The sequence below is a fragment of the Hoplias malabaricus genome, chromosome 8 (genome assembly GCF_029633855.1).
Source record: "Hoplias malabaricus isolate fHopMal1 chromosome 8, fHopMal1.hap1, whole genome shotgun sequence".
Classification (NCBI taxonomy): Eukaryota; Metazoa; Chordata; class Actinopteri; order Characiformes; family Erythrinidae; genus Hoplias; species Hoplias malabaricus.
In genome coordinates, this window is record NC_089807.1 from 14,767,485 (window position 1) to 14,784,236 (window position 16,752).

At 38.2% G+C, this 16,752-nt stretch overlaps 1 protein-coding gene across 5 annotated transcripts in view; it reads right to left on the reverse strand.

Moving 5' to 3' along the window:
- Positions 1-14,736: 14,736 nt before the first annotated feature.
- The window catches only part of crtac1b (cartilage acidic protein 1b), a 29,258-nt gene continuing 27,242 nt past the window's right edge, over positions 14,737-16,752 (reverse strand). For 3 of the 5 annotated variants that reach the window (XM_066679531.1, XM_066679535.1, XM_066679532.1), the window contains exon 15: positions 14,737-14,897. In XM_066679531.1, the coding sequence (XP_066535628.1) occupies positions 14,758-14,897 (140 nt within the window). In that variant the 3' untranslated portion in view covers positions 14,737-14,757. Of the gene's footprint in view, positions 14,902-14,975; positions 15,277-16,752 lie in introns of those variants that run through there. The other 2 variants (XM_066679536.1, XM_066679533.1) reach the window with 2 other exon arrangements.

The window sequence follows — 16,752 nt, forward strand, 5'->3', positions numbered from 1 at the left end:
TCTTAGTCTTTACCTGGTCTTCTCTTGAGGCTCTGATGTGGTTCACTGCCAGTCCTGTACCCATAAAGAACTCAAGGCTTCAGTTCACTCCGTCAGCTCCACTATTCACCTGTGTCTCGGTGTTCTGTGATATGGGCAGGTTGCCCAACTGGACAGAGCTCTCCCAGTGTCTCACCTAATTGGAAATGCAAGCCAGCTTCAGCTTTCATGGGCTTTTTTTCATCTTTAGGAGATGAAAACTACCCATCATTTCTGCTTGTAGACAAAAGCTGTGCAGATGATGAGGAGAAGCAAAGGCCAGGTTACCTAATGTGCATCAGGAGGATTGAGGAGCTTAAATCAGCAGCTGTTTTATGAGCATTGCAGTTTGTAAGACATGTTATCTACACTAAAGGTCCAAACATTAGTGGACACATGCTCTTCATACCCTTCTAGCCGTTGCTTGGCTTTGAGCATGGTGATGCTAACAGCAAATGCAGCTGCTGTGGATCATACAGTTTCATTTTTTTTTTTGCATCCCTGTGGAGATTGTTCATGCTGTTTGTAAACAGCTGAACATATGTGTCCTTAAAGTAGCAGAGTTCACTAATGATAATGGTGCTTTCGAACTTTTGGATATACAGTGTATGCTGAGATATAGTTGCTCCTTCGTTAGTTTTGTATTAATGTTAACCTCAATGCTGGAACTCATGCCACATGTTCTGTAGGTCTGAATGCATAAACAGAAGCTTAGTCTACAAAGGGATAATAAAGGCTGTCAGGATTTGAATATCTACATCCCGCCTTACGCCCAGTGATTCCGGGTAGGCTCCGGACCCACCACGACTCTGAACTGGATAAGCAGTTACAGACAATAAAGGAATGAATAAATGAATACTCCCTCAATGTGGGTTATGATGGGATTTATGTTCAAGAATGAAATTGGATTGTTATATGATTGCGCTTTTCGGTTCTTGCACTTTAATCTTAATGAATTTAGTGCCACACAGAGTGCTGCAGCCACAACAAGAGGTTCAAAGTGAGCCAGAACAAACACTGCTAGAGCCATTTGTAGTTTGAATAGCAGTTGTTTACTCTGATGTGAAAGAGAGACTGATTAAGCTCTTTGCCTCTGAGGTCTTTACACTGAGTTCTGTGGAAACGCAGTCCTTTTTGTGTTCTTTTTGCATTTTCTCCTATTTGAAAACATCTCATAAAGGCCAAAGTACATAGTTCACAGAACCCTATGGTTTAAGTATTAATTTAATTTAAGTATTATTATTATAATTATTATTATTATTATGATTTCCAAAGAATGTTGGTCCATGTATGTACTGTTTACAAGGGGTGTCCTGTATTCTGAATGCATGTACAATTGGTGCTGCAAATGCTTTACTGTTTAATATGCTGTAAATGAACCACATATAACCCCTTGTTGCACACATACATAGAAAATACATTTATCACTCTTTGTCTTAATTTAAGTTACTCAAGTTCATGCAGGTACTTTAAGTTGTTTGCATGTTTTCCTTCATTCATTTCCGTTTTGTCTTTTCTTTCTCACCTGGCTATCCTTAACCCCTTCTGACCTTCCCAGTGGTTGCTTGCCTGCTTTCTTTTTTTTTTTCTTTTTTTTTTTTTTATTAAATCCCCTCCAAGACTCCTGAGTAAGCCAGCTGTGGTGTGTGAGCTGGCGTCAGATCAGTAGTGCACTATTGTGCACCCTCTCATGCCTGCTGCCTTCATGTTTCATCGCTGTGGGGATACCCAACCTGGCGCTGACCAACTGGAAAACCCTGACCGCCAGAGAGCCGTCAGTACATTGTACAACACTTGCACTATAGATGCATGAGTCCTGTTCTGTTCTCCTGTGGATAAAACAGTAGATGATCTGTGACCAAGTGGAAACTCTGTATCGCCCTCCAGTTATGATAGACCACTGAGTTAAATACAGAGGCCCTGTCCCAAAGTACATACTTGCAGTTTGTGTTCTTAAAGGAACATTAAGTCATTTTTGCCACCAAAATAGAAAGTACAATTTAAGGGAATATATACCTCTTTTGAACAAGATAGAATAGGTCTATGGGCTGTACAAAACATGTTCATGAATTTCTTTGCACAAAATCACTCTCACATAAAGAGATATCACCAGCTCTATTCTTGCCAGTTTTAGTCTCTGTCAGAATTAACAAATAAGCTGTTGCTGGCCACACCCCACCCAGCCCATGTATTTGTCTGATTTTTTAACAACTGCAGTTCTTAAGGTGGAATAGAAGAAAAAGAAGCAAACATAGCTGTTTATTTTCCAGCTTGCAGATTTCGTCACCTTAAATGATACAGTAGTTTTGTCCAGACGCCTGTAAATGCTTCACTATTTACGGTGTTAGTGGGATTGTGTATGTCGGTGTTAGTGGGATTGTGTGAATATAGAAGCAGCTTTTAGTGGAACTGAAATTTTTAAGAACTCAACTTAGCACTAGGAAATAACTACGTCATTTTTTAAATGTGGTATGAAGTAGTAAACAACTTTTAGACTCTACCGGTGTGTTTGGGGAAGTTTAAACAAGTACTACACAGTATAAAAATGTCAGTATGTGTTTTTTAAGCTTCGAAGTTTGGTTCAGCTGCCTTTGATTTTAAGTTCATCCTATAAAAATGGAATGCTAAAATACAAAATAATAGAGTTATATTTTGGGCAAATAAATGTATAAAGGCATTTTAGGGCCACTTAATAAATTTAATGCAATATTTAAGATTAAGGTAATATTTTAAAAATGTAATGTCACTGTGGAATATCCAATGGCCTCTTGTAACACTAGCACATCTACATTTGTTTACTTGTTGTTAAGTGTTATAAAGGTTATAAATATATATATATATATATATATATATATATATATATATATATATATATATATATATATATATAACCAAACAAGGAAAACTGCAGCTAAAGGACACAGGAAATAATGCATATGTTTTTGTTTGTTTGTTTGTTTGGTTGGTTGGTTGTTTTCTTGCTGTAGAAACCTGGAGTCTGGATTTCCAATGACAACATGCTCTAAATATTGTAACTTATTCTTTAAGCCTGTTAATTGAAACAATGTTTTTTTAAATCTGCATCTTGTAGCCATCTGCCAGTTGTGCTGGCAATAACAGTGTGACCTTGCTTATATCACATGTTCAGCCAAGAGTGAATCTTGAGTGTAAAAACTTGATGTCACTATATACATGACATATGCTGCTATACCTCCACCTCTACCTATAACACCTTCCCACATCCCTGTATAACATATACGTACTGGGTCCAGGTGAATGCTGTTTTTAGGACAAGCTGTCCTAAATATTTCTAAATATGGGAATAAAAACAGCACCATGAGAATTCTTGTACACTGAATTTATATGTTTAAAAGTATTTGGCAGACATTAATATAGAGATATGCTTTAAAGTGCTTACCGTTGTAAATGTAAATGATTCTAGTATTGGGAGTCTTGCCCAAGAACTCTCATTGTGGTAACAGGGTGTTCTTACACTAAAAGTCAAACCTTGTCTTCTGTAGAGTAGGCAGCAGTGTTACCCACCTAACTACACCAAACACAGTTGGAAAACATACACACGCACACACAACAGTGCACAAAACCACAAGTGTGAACTTTGGGACCAAAAGACAGCATCTTAATGTATGCATGTAGAAAATGAGTGTGGTCTTTAGGTTTGGTGTGTGTGTAGGGTGTACAAGGATATTTCTTATTTATACACTATATATGGTGGGTGGGTGATGGGTGTTTTTAGTAATTTACTGTAAAAATAAATAGATAACCAAACATTATGTTTGAATTCTATTATAAGAAAAAAATGAGAGCTGATGCCTGCTGTACTTATTACTGATGTAAGGCATAGTACAATTACCTAGTCAAAGCAGTGAGTTTTGGAGCAGCTTATGGTTGGACAACCATGGAATCTCACCATGGAAATTGGTGCCCACCTCCCAACCCAGAACAACATGATTTTTATACATAATTAACATAGGTTTCCTACAAAAACACAACATAGAAATATAGTATACATTAAAAAGACATAGGTTACCATATGTTTGTATGAACAAGCTTTCTATTTTGGTCAGGAATGTATCATTCCTCTTATACTGGGTGCAGCCAATTTAGTGAAGCATCTGCTGCTAGACTTATTCACTGCTCATTTAAAGTGCTGTATAATTTTATAATTTAATTAAATACAAGGAGGAAAGTTTTGTTCAAAATGTACTTATTAATTTATACACAAACACACCCCAAGTTTCTATTGTACACATGCATAGATAATCCTTTGTCTTCCTGTTAAATATAATTATGTACATCAGATTATTATCACATTATTTCCATATATGGATTGAGCCATTGGTTCCTTACATTTCATCACTAATGTTGATTAAAATCATATTTATGTAAGTAACATTTTTTTCCACAGACTTTAATATTGTATTTTGCTTATTTGAATTAAACTATGTAAGAAAACAAATTTCAGTGGTAAACGTGTGTTGATTGTAGTATTGCACTGTTCATGTGCATGTGCAGTTTTGAAATGATAACCATGCAAAAGACCTGATTTAAAAAGTCTGTTCTCTGTTGCAGGGATTGGGAGGGATGTGTTTTGTCACCTTGCACTCATACACTCCAGCTGAGCACCACTAAAGGCAGGGTGATTCAAGGGTGATTTAAACAGGCAGCAAAATGGAATGTATCTCACGCTCTCTCCCTGACATTAAGCACCATTATTGGCGAGAGAAAGAAGCAATATATTCTTATTTCGGCGGAAACGATATTGTCCTTGATCTGACAGTTAAGTATCCCATGCCAGGGATGGAGGATTAGAGTTATGACTTTGGCAACTCCAGGCTGCCTTTTGTTCTGTAGCATAATGGAGCATTAGCAGTGGATCTGTTCTTCCTCCAGAATATTGTTTCGGAAGAATAATTCACCTGCTTTTGGTGGGATGGAAAATAAATTTGGTTCAAAAACAGGGAAATATTTCTGCATTTCCTCCGAGATGAAAACCCTGAAACAATAAGGAGCACAAAGCTAATATTCATAAAAATGGTTCTTGTTGAGGTCAGCCTCCAGAAATATGAAAAACAGCTTTGATCTGATGATAACAGAGCAAACAACTGTCTTTTAGACAGACTTACTGTAAATAGCCAGGAAACAGGGGGCTCTGTTGTCCTTGCTGTTGTCAGGATAGGAGAAAGTGAAAATCAGTCAGAGCCCTCTCATAAAGCCTGAGCAGATAAGCCTGGGCCAGGTTTTTAGCCTCCTGTGCTTGTGTATCCTTAAAGAAACAGACTTGAGTAACTGTTCACTAAGAACAGCACACCTGTACGGAAAGGTCAGGGCTGGATCTCAGGACATCTGACAACAGCTTCCAGTCTTTTTACTAACACACACACAACACAGGGTCTGTTCAGAGAAAGAAAGAGCTCCCTCTTGTACATGTCTGGACCTGGTCATCTCTATATTCTCTGTAGATATGCCTCTGAACATGACAGACCGGTAGTATATTGAGTCTTCCAGTATGCACCTTTCAAATAAAAGACCATTCTCTAATGAACTTACTGTTACAGGAACAAAACTGTTGCTGTTAGAATAAAACTTTTTTGTTTTGTTCCCAAAAAAGTTTCAAAATTGATAAATGGATGAGCAGAAACAAGCACAGATGACTTCCATTCACAGTTAGGAACTTGTTTCTGCTTGTGAAAAGTTACCATATCGGAGATATCCAGCATTGATACATCACCTCATAAACATCAGCACAGAAAAAATAAAATATTTGGACTAGTTTCTACAATCACCCATTTCATATTAGTAAGATAACAGGACCCTGGGAACGTAGGATCCTGGAAAGGCTCATATTGAATGATGATATTTTTTCATTAGTCCAACTAACCCACAATAAAATATTTTATTTTATTTTAATTAATTTGCCCCTGATTAGCTAGCTCCCCATAGCACTGAGCCGTAATTATTAGTCTATGCTAGGATCGAGCACAGCTCAGTAAAGTTCCCCCAGTGTGCAGAAAAGAGCAGGGTAATGCTGTATTTAATGCATGTTGGCATGTGGCAAAATTGTTATTCTGTGCCGTCTTGTAAAAGTAATTTACAGCTAAATTGTTAGATGGTCAATGACATCTTGGTGATATACGCTGCCAGATATTTAAATATTTAAAGGGTCATCAGATTTGGATAAAAAAAAAAATTAAGAATTATTGAAGACCACAGTAAGGTTGTTTGTCCAGTATAAAAGCCCCAGACAAATGACTGTGATGACATCTACCTTTTTAAAGTTATTTAGCAAAATTTAAAAAAAAAAACGAAGAAGAAAAGTTTCATCTGGTATAATCTGAGCTCCCCTACTTTTCAGAAAATGTGGTGTTTATCATCCTGAATATAAAATTCCTATAATAAATAAAATGTCCTTTTTTTTTAACTGCTTTAACCACTGGTCTTTAGCGTGCTGGGCACATTGTTGCTGTGTCTGTGTACACCATGAACCGTTTCTATGTACACTTGGCAAGAGTCATAATAATAAATGCATCGCTCCCTCAGGGACCAGTATGGGAGATGTGAATTTTATTGGTATTAAATTTCTTGGTGATCTTCTGTTAACTCCATGCCAGTGCCTGCTCTCTATCTTTACATAAGCCACCCAGCGCCACAAACCTTCCACTGATTAATGTAGATATTTCTGTCCAGCTCATGTCAGACAAGCTGCAATGATTCAGTTAGGAGCATCATGACTGGCTGGAAAAAGCTTGAAATATTTAGATTGGCCACAAGAGGCTGGGCCAGTAAAAATTCACTGATTCCAGTTTGGGAAAGGATGCCAGCTTTGCAGTTTAAATCCAAAGAAGTGTGGAAAAAATGAGAGGGAACACAGCAAAGTCACAAGACTGTAGGACACAAAGGACTAGGAACATTGCTATAAATATGTCAAATAATGTAAGCAAAAAAGATACTTGCAGCTTATTTTAAATGAAAGGGAACTATAATTTGTACTGTGAAAATGGAGATGTAATTTTTCCTTATTTTTCATCCATTGCAGTAGTGAAACTAGATCACCTCATTGTGCAATATGAAATAGTTTGTCTAACATTTGACCAGAACAGAAGAGTACAGTGGTCTTTCCAACAGAGGTATAGTCCACTCAGCCAAAACCCAGGCCCTTACCACAACCGTCTAGAACCTCTTAGAAAAAGGAGCCTTCTATTCATGCATTCCTGGTTGCACACTTCATTGAGACCAAGTGGGCTCTCATCAGCAAGAACAGCATCTCATTCATAATTTCAACAAGCAGCATTTATCCATCATCTGAGCACTTTCACAGCTACCAAGCACAAGTTTGTAGACACCAAGATTAGTGCAATCTGCCTTTTTCTCTTCGGGTTCTGGCTACATTCAAACCCACCATTTATTATGGTTTGCCTGCTCTTGGAAGCTCCTCAAAATTCTTGTTTCCCCAGAAGGCCTGCCTTGTTAGTTTTGGCTAGGGCCATTTAACCTCAAGCACTGACACAGGTTTTGTTGTGTCTCCTAATGAACACCCTGCATATGCAAGGCCTTTAAATCTACATGATAGTAGGGAGAGTTTTTGTCAGTTGTGTTTAGTCCCATCACAAACTCCAGCTCAGGATTATGGCATGCTGACAGGAGATCTAGAGAAGAGAGTGATCCTTCCATAGCCAGCCACATATTCTTCCAAATCCAAAAACAATCAGTGGACCACACATAGAGGGAACAAATTACCACACAAACAGGCTGTAAGCAATCACAAGAAAATATCCCTCATTGTTTTTATTAATTTATTGTACAAACACTTTTTCCTTAAAAGATCGTATAAATTGCAATAAAAGAAAAAATCTGAATTTTTAATTCTCTTCAATATTTAACTTTTAACTTACAAATATAGAAAAAAAGGACTTCCAATGTTTTCACTGTTTCTGTTTTGTAAATATGTAATTCTCTGGGCCCAGGCTCATCCCAGACGGTCCAAAAGACTGCAGAAACCTGTGTAGTGAGCAGATGTTGTTTCAGCTTTTATAGAAAAGGTTTACAGAAAAATCAACATTCTGTTTTCTGTGCATTAAGGTCATCACAAAACAGCTTTGCAGATCTGGGTCTAAGCCTCCTTTGAGCAAGATATGGGAGACAGTGGCAAGGAAAGTCTCCCTCAGAGTAAGAAGTAGAAAAACAGAGAGGAACCAAGACTCAACGAAATAGATCTGATAGAAATAAAAAACAGATTACACAAGTCCATGGTTATTTAAGCAAGACAGTACCAGGCCTTAATCTGTACGTTACAACAACATGGTTTCAAAGACGGTGTGTTTGATTGACTGACCTGTCTGTAGTTCAGAACTGTCTCCTATGGCACATCATGAAGAGGATAAATAGGTGTGTGTGTGTGTGTGTGTGTATATATATATATAAAATGTGCATCTCAATACATGTGAATATTATCAAAAAAATAATTTATTTCAGAAATAAGAAGCAAAACTCATTATTATTCAATATAAACAGAGTGATCTATTTCAAGTGTTTATTTCTTTTAATGTTGATGATTATGGATTCCAGCCAATGAAAACCCAAAAGTCATTATCTCAGAAAAGGTGAATATTATATAAGACCAATTAAAAAAATGTTTTTAATACAGAAATGTTGGCCTACTGAAAAGTATATACAGTATATGCACTCAATACTTGGTCGGGGCTCCTTTTGCATTAATTACTGCATCAATGCTGCGTGGCATGAAGGTGATCAGCTTGTGGTGTAATGAAGTGTTATGGAAGCCCAGATAGTGGCCTTCAGCTCATCTGCATTGTTGGGTCTGGTGTCTCGCATCTTATGCTTGAAAATAGTCCATGTCCTGGATATGTCTGTGTGGTGGCTCCAGCAGTAGTCCACTCCATGTGAATCTCCCCCAATTTTTTTTTTTTTTTTTTTTTTTTTGAATGGCCTTTTCTTGACAATCCTATCAAGGCTGTGGTTATCCCTGTTGCTTGTGCACCTTTTTCTACCACACATTTTCCTTCCACTCAACTTTCCATTAATATGCTTGGATACAGCAGAAGGGTGTCAATGACCGCCTTCTGGACATCTGTCAAGTCAGCAGTCTTCCCCATGAGTGTGTAGCCTACTGAACCAGACTAAAGGACCATTTTAAATGCTTAGGAAACTTTTATAGGTGTTTTGTGTTGATTCTAATTTCTAATTTGAGATGACCATTGGGTTTTTATTGCCTGTGAACCATAATCATCAACATTAAAAGAAATAAACCCTTGAAATAGATCACTCTGTTCATAATGAATAGATATGTTCTATATTGTAATTTACTGAGGTGCACCTGTATATGAGAAAATAAAATAAGAGATTCTTGTTTTTCTTACGTTACAAAATGTCCCAAACTTTCTGGAAATTGTGTTGGTAAGTTCAGGAATTGAATGGAATTGAAAAGATTGGTTTTAAATACAATTTCAAGGAAGGTCTTATACAGGTATGTTTTACTATTTGTGGCAGCAGTAACATCCTGTACTCTACTGGGAAGGCTTTAAACAACACATTAGTACAGTGCTGTGGGGATTTTGTGTTCTTCCATAAAACAATTATGTGGCTATAATGTTGGATTAAGCCCTGTGAAGGACTGACGCCCCCTCCAGGGTGTGTTCCACTTCATCACAGCAAAAACGTTTTACACTGAAAAATGACTTAAATTAATTGTCTGTGATTTCAGCTTGTTCTTTATATAGCCAATGCAAATGTAGCAAGTTAACCAGCTTACTGTTTTGTCTCAGTTTAGCTACATCAGTGAACACACAACATAGAAACTTGCAAGTCGCGAGGCTGTTGGAAGCCCCGGATTGGCAGGTCCATCAGATAGATTTTGAGAGGCCCTTAATCCCCACAGTATGTTGTGTATTTGTTCCCAAAATATGCTCTAAAACAGTTACCAGAGAGCAATGGCAGAATGTACTGTTCTGTTTGTGTAATGAGTTTGTAAGGACTCTGGTGTCCAAGCCTGTGTGGAAAGCCCACACTCGCAGAGTCCTGAGATGTATGAGGGATGCCAGGGCAGTGACTGTGAGAGTGGCTGACTGAGAACAATCTGTGTCTTAGACTGAGACCAATCTAGCAGTGATGCTATCAGGTACTGCTCTCTGCAGATCTTTCTGCCATGTTCCCAAGCACACTATCTCAGAGCGTTTCATCTCCTTTCATCGCAGCTACTGACTCAGTATCTCATCACGCTTTCAGCCACTGCATTAAGACCTTTGTTGGGTAGAAGCTTTTAAATCTAAACTCTCTCTTTGGATATTACAGATAACATTCATTCTGACCCACACAGAATTTCACCACAACCACACTCATCTTCCACTCACCAAAAGGAAAAAGGAAAGCCCAAATTATACTTCATCACTGGCTTCCTCAGTGGAAATTGAACAATTCAGTCCTCTTTCAAGTGCAAAAGCAAATGTTTATAATATACTTCCAATGTTTGATTGAACAGCAGAAACTACTTTTCTTTCAGCAGTCCATAGTTTTCCACACAAAGACAGTTGCCAGAAAAAGAAAAAGCCAGACACATTTGCTAAAGTTTATTTGTTCAAAGGTGAAAAAAAAACACCTTCTCAGATTACACTTCAGAGCCAGCCATTTAAATTAATTTGGTGTAATATGCTGGCAATAGGAAGTTAGATACCAATATGCTTTTAGGCGAGGTCTCGCACATACTCCCTCTGAGACATATGGACCCAGCCACTGCCTCTTTTTCAGACTCCCACTTTGACATTTTTGATCAGCTCAGTGTACTTGGAGAATAACAACAGCTCAATTCTGTCGTATTAATTAAGATGCCTGCACTGGCTAGTGCAGTGTTATGTGATGGGGGGAAGAAGTGGGGCAAACGTATCTTGGGCCCCTCAGCCAGAGATGGCCACAACATGAATATTTGGACTACTCAGGAGACTCTCACTTTATACTTTTACTGACACAAATTTTTATTAGCACATTCACTGTCTAAATGAACTCAGAAGTACATCATGTCAGGGAACCACAAGTTTAAGCTTTTGGATAAATCATGTGTTTGGAAAGAAAATAACACTATGTAGCCAAATTTTATTTTACCCAGACAAGCAGCATATTTCTATAATTTGTTGCATTTTTATTGTGCACTTTCACTGAGGTCTGGTGGATAATTTCACCCGAATAAGTAATACCTGTTTCTGAGTATGGGTGTAGGCTTCTCTATACACATCTGTTGTCAATAGATAAACCTGTTTATGAAGAATATATAAACAAAGTCATTAAATTGATTCCATTGTGGCCCTTCATGTACAATAGCTAAGATGACATCATTTCATTAAAATCAGGCAGTCTCTAAAATTCTACTGAAAATGCATATATATATATATATATATATATATATATATATATATATATATATATATATATATATATATATATATATATATATATATATAAAATGTATCCTCCAAATTAGTCTGGTCTACTGGTCTATTAGTAAGGTCTACCTTACTGGCTAAATGCCCAGCAAATGGTCAGAACACAGCACCTGTGTAAACAGGTACATCAGTGGTGTGAGCACTGTGTTTGTTCCACTTGCTCTGAACCATGGGAGACATGGACCATGGCCCAGTGCATAACTCCTGTGTTCTTTGGTCCCCAAAGGCAACAGCTCTTCAAAAGGCCTTGCCGGGCCGCATGAATCGAAATTTGCATTCAAAGACAACAAGCAGTCGGCAACCTCTCATCATGGCAGGGTAAGTCTGTTTGGCTTTCTTCTGAGATCTAATCTCCCCCTCTCTCTCGTCCAGCCCCTTCAATTTCTGCAGCTGCTGCCGCTCTCACTTTTATATACACTCATATTTCTAAAAGAATTGGTCATCTTAAATGAGACCCAGAGAAAATACCACCTTTATACTTACCACACATTTATCGTAAGCTGCATCACTGTAAGATGTCTATCAGTGTCCAGAATCGTTGGAGATATGGGCGTGTTTACAGTGCTAACACCCAAGAATGTTACAAGAAAAATAAATAAGAACAAAAAAAGATTCCAGACTTTATTTTGCACAGGGAAATCCTCAATAACATTTCATTCAGCAAAGACAGACATTCATTCAATATCTGAAAGTTAGGAACACAGGTTGTGTCTGTTTACAGGTCAGCATTCCCCAATGTTCTCTCCAGAACTCAAGCCTGCCTGCTTTCTCCATTTACTTTCACTTTAAAAGCCTCACTCACCATGGGGAGCTTCTCATTCCACAGGCTGACCTCAACATGCCATTTGGGAAGATAATGACCGTCACTGCTCTACTGAAGAATATCAAGGGAGACTTGTTCAGAACATTTTTGCATAAAAATATTTTTCTTATTTTTTAATGCTATTGGCACTTGACGTTTTGTTTCCTGTTGTGTTTTTTCATCACTATGCAACAGCAGTAAAAATGAGATGTTTTCATCAGCTCTGTCACCAGTACACATATTACTGGAATTGTGTGGCCTTTACAGTTTATGTCTGCCAGCTCTTGTTAGACTAGATACATTTTTTGAGGCTTTCGCCATGAGCAGAATGCTTGGCCTTTTCCACAGTGTAGGCTACAACTAGCCAAAATCCTCCATCTCACTGAAGGTGTTCATGAAATGCTACATACTATTTTTCACTTAAAATGACTAATCTGAATGATGGTTATATACAATGCAGTAAATATAAAATAATAAATTACTTAGTCTTGGGAGCTGGATCACAGCCCAATTACCTCTCCACCACTCTGTTCATCCCCATGTTGAGCAACATCACACCAACCAACACCTGTTCGACTCTAAGCGCATGCATCCAATCCCCCCAGATTTCCAGCCTAAGTTTCCTGAGCCCCCCTCCACCCTGGCTCCTCTCCGGATGTAATCCATGCTAGCAAAACTTAAGTGCTGCTTGCTCCACTAACTATCTTATATTTCTAATAATACTTTTAACATCTTTTCCTGGGGTTCCTTTTGGGTTTGTTGAATTCTTTATGATTTGTGCATCTGGGAAATAAAGATTCTTCATATCTCTACCAAACACACTACATAATTGAACACTGGAAACTAAAAGTATGTCTACATAGAAGTCTGCATAGCAATGTGAAAATTAATGCATTCTCTAGACAAAATAGTTTAGTCGAAATAGTTCAGGGCTTTGATTTCTGATGACTTTGGTATTTTATCATTTATAGCATTAAAAAAAACTGGCAGAAGATATAGTATGTAAAATCTACATATTTTGCTAAAAGAAATGGACATTAAATTTTGCCATGGCACTTGTTAAATGATTGATTAAAGCCCCGCTCCAAATAGCACCCTAGGTCTAATCTTTGAAGACGTCAGTAATGTGCTGATAAGCAGGGTAGGAAAGACCCTGAATGTGCTTGGTTTCAAAGTGTATTTCAATCTGAGATGTGCCAATCTGTTTATATACATTGTTACTGTTCAAATTATAAGCATAAATAAGCTCATAGACAAATTAAACAAATACATTACTGCTGAAGCCTGAATACCTTTCTCTGTGCCATGTCGATCAGCTGTGAACAATCCTCTCTGATATGACTTCACCTATATGCCTGCATCAAAGTATGCCACACTGTGGGAATTTAGAGGGCAGAAGTATGCACAGATTTGATCAACAAAATGAGAAATAAAACACCCTACAGCAGTGGTTATCAGTCCTGGTCCAAGTGGGTCTCTGCCCTGCATGTGGTAGTAGTATAGTAGTATTCTCACTCCATCACACCCATATATATATATATATATATATATATATTAGGGATATATAATATATGCTGAAGCAATGCACTGTGAATAAAGGTTGGTATTAATAGAAATCATTATATAATATTGCGCAATCATAGGCAAAACTCATAGGCAGTGCTTTGGTGGATTAGCTGAATTTCACAATCAAATTTTTCACAATGTATTTTCCTGTATATTGCTGCATGTTCCTTGGGCTATATATTCTTATCTCTCCACACTGACACCTAGAATAAATTGAGAAGAATATTTAAGAGCTATTTAACTGATGCAGAGTTTACTACCTGCTTTGATTACATCAGAGTTTATGGTCTTTCCAGAAGCTGATGACCCTGTTTTTGGATATTGAGTACAGGTCGGTGTTAAGAATGTGTTGTGGTGAAGCTTGTGCATGTATTATTCAGTGTTTATGGACTGTATCCTTGAATAAAGCAGATGGCTGGGCATATGCTGCCCATCTCCAACAGCTCTTCACATCTCACTCCGAGACTTAAAAAGCAACCGCTACACTGAAGCCTGGGCATGGCCAATTTACAGCAACAAGCAGGCAGTATAAATGATAAACTCTGACCACTGTCTACAGGAGCACTGTGTTCAAAGACATCATTTCAGTTCATTCCAAACCATTCATGGCTCCTTCAACATTTGCAGTCCCACTACAATTAGGGCCTGGACAGTACATTTAAGAAACACAAGAAGCCGATTTGGAGTCTTGTAATGACATTTACAAAAATGTAGTAGCAGACTGTTCAATAAAACAATATGATACATGAACACGTTTCATTTCTTTGAACTTTCCACCGTAGTTGTGCTCATGGTTTTGATAAAATCAACAGCAGAGACTTGACCATTTATTGATTACATTAAATATTAAAACTGCAAGCACTGCTCAAAATGACCCTGTAATTTGCACATATTTTCATATCATTATCGCATTGAAAAAAAATTAAGGTAGTGTTGAAAAAGGATACACCAAATAACAATAGTGGAACTGATGAATAGTCCATTCCACATTTGGTCAGAAGTTGATGTTTGTCCTCCATGCGATGACTTTCTCACTTGACAACCTGCCTGAAGGGACAACTGTTATTCTTTTTCTTTTTTTTTTCTTTTTTTAAGCAGGTATCTCCTTTAGGTTCCTGTGGGCATGCTCAGTGTCTGTTCTAGAGTTCAGTGAGTGATGAGAGCTGAAAATGGGTTGCAGCAGGGGGGCCACAGTGGGAAACACGAGTCCATAGAGTTCCCTTCACTGTCCACTCCCAATACAAACGAGAGAGAACACAGAGGGGTGAGAGTGACAGCAAGAGGGAGGAGAAGAGGTATAGTGTTCTCAGGCCTCCAGACAGACAGACAGAGCAGCCAGCAGCGTTAGAGACAGGGGCAAGAGGTGAGAAGCCCAGAGTTTGAAGGCAGATGACTTGTTCCCCTCAAAGTATGCTACTTGTGCTGCAGAAAGGAAGCGGAGAGAAGAGAAAGCCCGTCCTGTGATCATAATGCTAAATAAAAGCAAGGTGCTTTCAATACTCAGGGTTTCATTATCAATATCAGTATCAGCATCATTGAGGACAAATTATAATTGTAATTAAACCTTTTGCAACAGAAGCAATATGAAATTAAATCACCTTTTTCTCTCTGTTGTTAACTGTTATTTGTTGTAAGACACATACTATATGGTAAAATCTAATCTTCAAAGTAATTAACTGGATTGAGTGATTGTAACTTAAAATATATTGAAAAGTTGCAATCAATTTAACAATTCAATTTTTTCAACAATTTCTTCATTTTGAGTTTGTGAAACTGTAAAATTTTGATTGAATCCTGTTTTGTGATTTAAGTAAAAAATAGCTGTATATGATTGATTTAACTGAACTTAAATGTTATAAGTTTATGCAGCATGGCGTCGTAAGTCACAGACATAGGACCAGTGCAGCAATTTTCAGTCGAGTTGGTGGATGGTCTAGGGCTCACTACTTTTAGTGAATGTGGACAGGTTCATGTGTTATTTTCAGTGCAAGGGGGCGGTGGTGCAACAGGTAGAATCACTGTCACATAGCTCCAGAGTCCTAGGGTCGTGGGTTCGAGACCCGCATTGAGTCACTGCCCTGAGCAGTTTGGTGTGTTCCCCACAGTGCAAAAACACACGTTAGTAGGTGGACTGGCCATGCATGAGTGTCCATAGGTGTGAGTTGTGCCCTGTGATGGACTGACACCTTGGTTACAGACAATGAATTAATTTATTTTTAGATTAGTTAATAGTACTTAATAGTATTGAGGACCAGAAATGCATGAGTTGTATTAAGCATTAAAGTTGTAGACACTTAAAGTAACTGTGCCCCAGTGGCAGATGCTGGTCTTTCAAGGAGGGGAAGCTCAATTTCGGCCTACATCATAAAATGTGTCGGTTTATTTATACATAAATTCTACCCTCCGTTCCTTTTCACGAAAATGATCTGTGACCCTGTCGTACCAACAAGGAGTCTTTTCCAGGGACTTGACTTGTGTCCTCTCAATGGCCAGCAGAGCTAGGCTGCTTAAACGGCCTTGGCCCATGTGAAGTGTGTTCGCCTGTGAGTGCTTTGTGACGGTGGAGGGGCTCAGTAGCACCCGCTGGTCAGAAACTGAGATAGAAGTCAGAAAGAGTGATAGAAGTCAGTCTCCAAACACAAGCAGCTACAAAAAAAACCACCAGAAATAGAAGCTTGATTTGTCGCTAGTCGTTTTTAACAAAGAAAATCTCGCTAAGAGAATTAAGAAAGTGTCCGGTTCAACTCAGAACAGAATGAAAATTTAATGCTCACTCGGATCTTTACACCAAAGGATCGCTGATTCGCTCATTTCGCTGTCAATCAAAAAGGGATTCAGCCTCAGACAGATCATCCTATCATCATGCAGAAGCTGAGCGTCCGGGCCAGCCGAGGCCCG